General features: G+C 38.8%; 1 protein-coding gene across 1 annotated transcript; it reads right to left on the reverse strand.

The window, feature by feature from the left end:
* Positions 1-37: 37 nt before the first annotated feature.
* LOC307034952 (cytochrome P450 4B1-like) lies at positions 38-5,650 on the reverse strand (the record flags this gene model as incomplete). Its single annotated transcript, XM_079673874.1, has 11 exons — positions 38-239; positions 673-755; positions 1,335-1,399; positions 1,668-1,801; positions 1,883-2,073; positions 2,679-2,785; positions 2,942-3,314; positions 3,546-3,673; positions 3,780-3,824; positions 4,014-4,158; positions 5,459-5,650. The coding sequence occupies 11 exons, from the start codon at positions 5,648-5,650 to the stop codon at positions 68-70; spliced, it is 1,635 nt and encodes a 544-aa protein (XP_079530000.1). The 3' UTR covers positions 38-67.
* Positions 5,651-6,916: the final 1,266 nt, after the last annotated feature.

Genomic DNA, 6,916 nt, shown 5'->3' on the forward strand with positions numbered 1-6,916 from the left:
AGAAGAAGTTCCCTTATGAGTCATTTACTTCCCAGGGTTTTTTTTTAACAGTTATTTCCATTTTCACTCATGGGTCTACAGGTTTTATTTTGATGTGGAGGCCATTAAGTGAACGAAGCACCAGTCGAGGAATTATCTGTGGTGTTTGCGTCGAGTCCTCGATCAGATGGTATCTCTGCAGTGTCAGCGCTGTGGACACTTTCAGCTCGTTCATGGCAAAGTTCTGACCAATGCAGTTTCTGAGTGAGGAACACAGCACCAATGAGAGGAATGTGGTGACAATTAAGCTTTAAAGTAACATCATATAGGAAGACAGCACTTAAGGTTATGGAAATCAGATGAACAGTCAATATCAAATGATATATATATTTTTGATTGACATAATATTGGAATAGGTTGGACAAGAAGATATGGCAACAGCCTTTCAGTAAGCCTTTCGTGTTTGCCAAATATGTTTTTACTGCAGGGCTCTTGTAATGTGTTGTGAACTTAGCTGTAGCACTATTTTTAGTGAGCGTTACACGGTATCAGTGGTGGCGCTAGGGAGTGGCTACTTGGGCTCAAGTCCCGGATGTTTTCTGAAAAGCCCCTGATGTTTCACTTAAAAAAAAAGTATTTAGGATCTCCTAAAATCCTAAATCCGCCACTGCACGGTATGATATGAGGACAAACCTTGGCCCAGCAGAGAAGGGCACGAATGCGTGAGGAGGCCTCTTGGAAACGTTCTCCGGGAGAAAACGCAGTGGGTCAAAGACCTGGGTTGACACAAGATAGAAAAACAAACAACAGTGTGGCATTAATCACACTTTTTCTTAATTTCTCCCATGAGCATTTAATGAGTTCATGCTCACGCACACCCCTAATACAGTGAGTGAATAAACCATGCTAGCTCCTAGGAGTCACTCTGTGATACGCTGACATCTCGGACCAGTAGGCGCACTATAGGGTTTGCATTAATTTAATGACTTTGTCACTTGTGTGGTGGCCCTGAAGTTGGTCTATTCTCAAAAGAAGAAGTATTTAAGATTGTCGCAGACTGACAGACAAAGAATCATCGTCCAACGTCATGTTTTCTGAAATGCTATGTTTACTAATGTCATGTTCTTACATGAAGATATGTGAGGGACTACGGATGGAAATTAGCTCAAAGCTAACATCCGGCATATTTCCATTATTTGTCTAAAGTGTTCATTAATGTGCATTGTCCCTATTCAAATAAATGAAAAAAAAGATTTTAAAACATTTTATGTAGAAGTATCATAGGTTTACTTTTATGGGCACATGTGAGCTAACACGTTTAAAAATACTTCCACAGAATGATCTTCTTTACTTACTTCAGGGATTTCCCAGACAGTTGCATTCCTGTGAAGCGGATACACACTTGTTCCAATACGACTCCCTACAAATAAGAGCACAACAAAAATGTATTTGTAATAAGATTGTGCAGGGAAAACAATTCATATATTATGTTTGAGACAATTTTGCAAACCTGCTGCTATAATTCAAACCGTGAAGGTTAACAGGTTCATTTGTGCAAGCTTGACTCAATAAAAATAACTGTTTTCAAAGTTAATCTTTATCTTTTACCGCAGGGTATAAACGTTTGATGCATGCAACTGTATGGTGTTTTATTCACATTCATCTGCAAATAACCATTAAAGACAAACCTGCAGGCAAAGTCCTTCCATCAAAAAAGGTAATGGTCTTGGTGGTGATTCTGGACATTCCTGGTACCGGAGGGTAAAGGCGGAGGGACTCTTTTATGAACATTGTAGTGTATGGAATTTTACTGAGATCCTCCCTAAAAAGTAAACAGACAAGTGTTAGTTCAACAATTGGCAGCACTGACATACATTGGCATTGTTTCCAAATGTAAGCCTACCACTCCATGGTGTGTTTGCCATCCAGGGCTTGAAGGACCTCATCCCGGCACATCTTCTGGTACTCTGGGTGGCAGGCCAGAGAGTAGAGGATGAAGGAGATGGCACTGGCTGTAGTGTCATGGCCTGCAAACATGAAGGTGTCCACCTCTGCTTGTATATCTTCATCTGACAGACCCTGTTTGTTCTCATCCTTAAATAAAAGGCAAACTTAAAACATTACCAATCAACATATTATGTCTTAATGTGACACTGCTAATCCAAAGACCTATGATTAAAAACCATACAAATTGCAGGCCTATTGGAATTGGCACAGAAACAGCTAATGTCAGCTAGGTGTCATTGATTCGCTTATTGTGTCATATTGGTTATATGTGCACAACAGAAATGTATAACTTTTAAGTTGCTGCTCAAGAGTCCCTCATAAGAGTAAAATAACCAGACTGTTGCCTTTGTACCAGTGCCCTCATGCTCAGCATATCAATGCTCATTCGAAAAAGCTTCTACGTTTCCTTTTGCCCTAGTGTTTTGCCCCTTGCAGGTTAAGCACATACAGTATAATATTTGTGTCCGATCATCTCAGGTTATAAACATGATACAACTACGCTTTTTAAATGTGCGGCAACTTTAAGACTGTTGATGCTTTAAATATCTCATTTCTAAAATTCTCATGATTATTAATCATTATCTCTATAGAGAGCTTACTACTTTGACGATTGCAGTTTTTACGTATGTTTTTTTTTTTCATTGATCAGAAGTGTCTCGTTTTGTGAATTCAATACATGGCACATAACGTACTCTCGCTAAGAGAAGGATGTCCAGAAAGTCCACGTTTCTCTTTCCCTGTACGCGATCCAGCTCGTTCTCGTCTTTGAGTGCTTCTTTCCTCTTTCGTATGACTTCCCCTTCAAAATAAGAGAATAATGAATGAGCATATCCCCAGTAACTCTTAAAATGCAGCAACCATAAACCTACAGTTTAGAGCCTATACAATTGTGATGTATGGGCAAGCTAAATTCAGTTTTAGATGGTCCTGAAGGTAATATCTGTGAACGTCTTACCTGTATGACTGTGAGCCACCTTGCATGCTTTTCTTTGTCTGAAGCCATGTGGGCTGAGGTAGAAAATGAGGTCATTGTGGTATGGAAACGTACTGAACCGCAGGTTGATCAAATTACTGATCTCATACACTGCCTTGATGTATTCATTTGTTCCGCTGAAATAAGAAACGTAGACAAACAGTTCAGACAACTGAGAACATAAACCTGTAATTGTGAATGGCGGCGGGAAAACGTTTGTATGGACTCGCCTCTCGGTCTGACAGTTGCTGTTGTAGCTGAACGCACACTTCATGATGCTATCCAGTGTCATAAGGCTCACGTGGTTAAACAATTCAAAGGACTCATTGGTTTGTGCATACCTCTCCCATTTGTCCTGACAACAGTGAAAGAACAGATGTGAGGTCTCTGCAGGACGTGGAAAAAACTTCAACACACTTAACTGGAACAACTTTGACACAAAATAGCTGCAGCATCTGGAAAGATAAGCCTATATTTCCTCCATATCACTTCACCATTGACTACTTATGATAGCTCTTTACACAAAAGCATTTTCCTTGTACAATATGTGAAATGTAACTTGGCAAAAAAACTGTCATTAACGTACCAGCATGGTTTTAACAGAGTCTGACATCAGATTTACGTAGGGTTTCAAAACTTTATAATGGAAACCTGGGGTCAAGAGCCTTCTGTGGCGAAACCACTTCTGACCTTCAGACACCAATAAGCCATCACCTGAAGACAGACAGAGGCAGTATGTGTCAGCGAGGGAAGCAGCTTAACAGGAAATACTGTGCAGTAAGCCAAAATATGCTGTAGGAGAAAGTAAAAGCAATCTTACCCATCCAAGGCTTAGCAAAAGTATATATCATATCATCTTTTGGCTCTGTTACGAAACAAACAAAAACAGATTATGTTACATTGACCTTTGTTTATTGAAATTCAGATAATAAACCAATATGAGTCTATAGGACGTAGTAAAAAGCATTGTCAAAAGATGAATTTGACTTAACTGCTACTTTGTAAAGGTTTATGACTTCAGTAAATATACTGTATAAAACAATGGCTCACACACCTGTAGATGTCAATATAGTTTTCACATAGTCTGGATGGTGAATGTTGAGGAAACAAACAAAGGGACCAAACCATATCGGGAAAGCATAAGGGTACTGCTGTCCCCATTTCAGAATCTTTTTCAAGTCTGACCCATCCTGTTTAAACTGAAAGTAAAAACATAAATACATAGGTTAAGCTTAACCAATATTCTGGAGCCTGAAGAGGACAACGTGATCCCCTGAGTTGTGATGCTCTATAAACTAATACTCAACTGCTAAGTTTAAGCCTTAATTGCATCCAAATTGTTACTTAAATAAATGTAAATAAGTTCAAATCAGGGACAACCCAAATTAAATAACACCAATAAGGTAATACTTTATTTTGATAGTCCATAGTTAATTCATCAACACTGTTTCAATAGACAAGTAACATGCATTTAACTAACTGCCAGTAGAATATAAGGTACATCTCAAGTGTTGATCTATAGATTTTACAAAAAGTGTCTGTTGACTGTCAACATGTTTTTTGCAACAGGTTATTAACCGATATTCAATAGAGTTTAGTTGACTATTACATTAAGCATTAGTTGATGATTAACAGATAGTCAACTAAACTCTAAAGTTGCTTATCTGTTGATCATCAACTAATGCTTAATGTAATCTTTAGTTGACATCTTGACTCTCAACAGATTATCAATAGATAGTCAAAATGATCCTGTTGACTTTCAACTGACAGATTGATTTTGAGTAGTTGATAGTCAATTTTGAAGATGTTGACACAATCTACAGATAGTAAGGTTGAATATTGGTTAATAAGCTGTTGCAAAAAACATGTTACTTGTCGGCTTGAACGGTGCTGTTGAATGTCAAATGATACATGTCAACTGATGCACTGTTGACATGCTACTAAATGTCAACTGATGACTTATAGAGTGTTAACTATGGACTATCAAAATAAAGTGTTACCACCCCGGTAACATGTTACATTTGCCCTGAGAGGTTCAGTGAGGTAAAGGACTGAGTGTTTAGATAGTTCACTTTAATCTAAGTTATCTCAGTGTGTCTCAAACGGTTTTATCACAATTTATGTAAACAAATATTTCCAAGGTACACCTTTATAATTATTAGGATAAATAAAAACAGGTTTGAAATCATTCCAATGTATACTATAGGACAGTAAACCAACAATATCCTTTAAAACTGGAGAGATTAAAAATTATGGATAAATACATAAATGTTAACTGGTAAAATAAGATATAAATGAACCAGCAAAAATCTTGCCTAGAGCAGCAAATTGGTCAGAACCAGCCCTGGTGTCATCTCCGCAGCACCCCCCATTTGAAACATGTTCTAACCCTACTTGACAATGAACCTGTTTCTGATTCTATTATTATTAATACATTATTATTATGACTTGCTTCTTGCACTTGCTTCTGCGTCACTGCACAGTCATTATACACATTACCTCCTTCAGATGTCTAAAGAGCCAGTGCGACGGTGGTCCTGGAAACAATTCCATACTTTGCATCGCAGCTCTTCTTTGGGCGAGCAACATTGTCAACTTATAAACAACGGCAACAAAACAGAGCACAGCGATCAAGTGGTCGATGTGGGGTAAGCCCAGCTGATGCTTCACGTAACCCTCAGTTGACTCCATGCTTGCGACTTCCTTGATGATGAACAATGATTCACAAAACACAGTTTTGTGTGTGAGTGTGTGTGATGTACTGTAACCACCGGAATGTGGGTGGAGAATGTGGCCCGAACACCATTTACTACAGCTCCATCTGTATTCACACTCACAGCCGAATGAGGCTCCCTTCTTTTCGGGTGTAAAATCTTTGACAAAGGTTTTACACTCGAAAAGAAAAAACTTAATGTCAACTTAAACTTTACAAAAAAACTGTGTACAGTATTTGACACAGGTCTCAAAGCAGACAGAAATGTTCTTTGAAGCTGGTTTCCCAATTAAGACAGATATTTTTAGACGTTATTGATCTCATCCCCCCCCCTATCCATATTTTGCCCTGTGCTAATTAACATCAAAGGAGCGTTGTTGCGTCCTGCTGTAACTTAATGTACTCACACAGATGTGCTGGCTGTGTTTCTAAGAAAGTATAGGGAGAAAAATGTGTAAGAGCTGATATGATTTTGTTCCCCACCATTAATGTTGTGACCTGCATCCTTTTAGAGCAAGTTTGCCCAGCTGGGAATGGACAGAAATTCTAATTAGCTTGATTAAAAGAATTCTCATAAAGTTAGCCTTGATTTGCTGCCAGATCCTTACTACAACTTTTAATGTTGACTTTCAAACGATAATCAAAAATCAAAGCCTGAGGTTGTGTTAGAAATCAAACACAGTGTTCAAGCTCCTCCGAATTAGCCCTGCCCTTACTTTGAAATCCAACAGCGCCATGGACAGGAAATTTGACAGAAAAAGTTGTTAATCCATTTTAAGCAGAGATTGAAATGTCTCCAAGTGCTTACATTGGAATAACCCGAGCAGGGACGCAGCGATGAGATCATCACATTTATAGTCAGCACAAATCAGGCAACTCTGAATAACTTCTCAAAACATTTACTTAATTTGCAAAGAAAGCTTTTTGTTCTGAACAACGCTTTGTGGTTAATCGAGGGGCTTGAATATCCCGAAGATGTCTATAGCTATGTCATTTGGGTGTGTGTGGGGGAGAAACTCCCTTTGGAGGGAACACAGGGGTTTTAGCCTTTGCAAGATAGGGTTAGGGTTAGGCTTTTATTGTCATTCGCACGTAGCTACAGTGTAGTTATTGTGGGGGAAACTTCTGTAGCAATGGAGAGTCAGGACTCAAAGAGACACGAGGAGAGCTGGAGCTTTGATGGCAAACACTGACGGTTTATTTGGAGTTATGGCCGGAGAATTGACAAAACAGGTGGTGTGTCA

The sequence above is a fragment of the Notothenia rossii genome (assembly GCF_949606895.1).
Source record: "Notothenia rossii genome assembly, chromosome: 4".
In the NCBI taxonomy this organism is placed as follows: domain Eukaryota; kingdom Metazoa; phylum Chordata; class Actinopteri; order Perciformes; family Nototheniidae; genus Notothenia; species Notothenia rossii.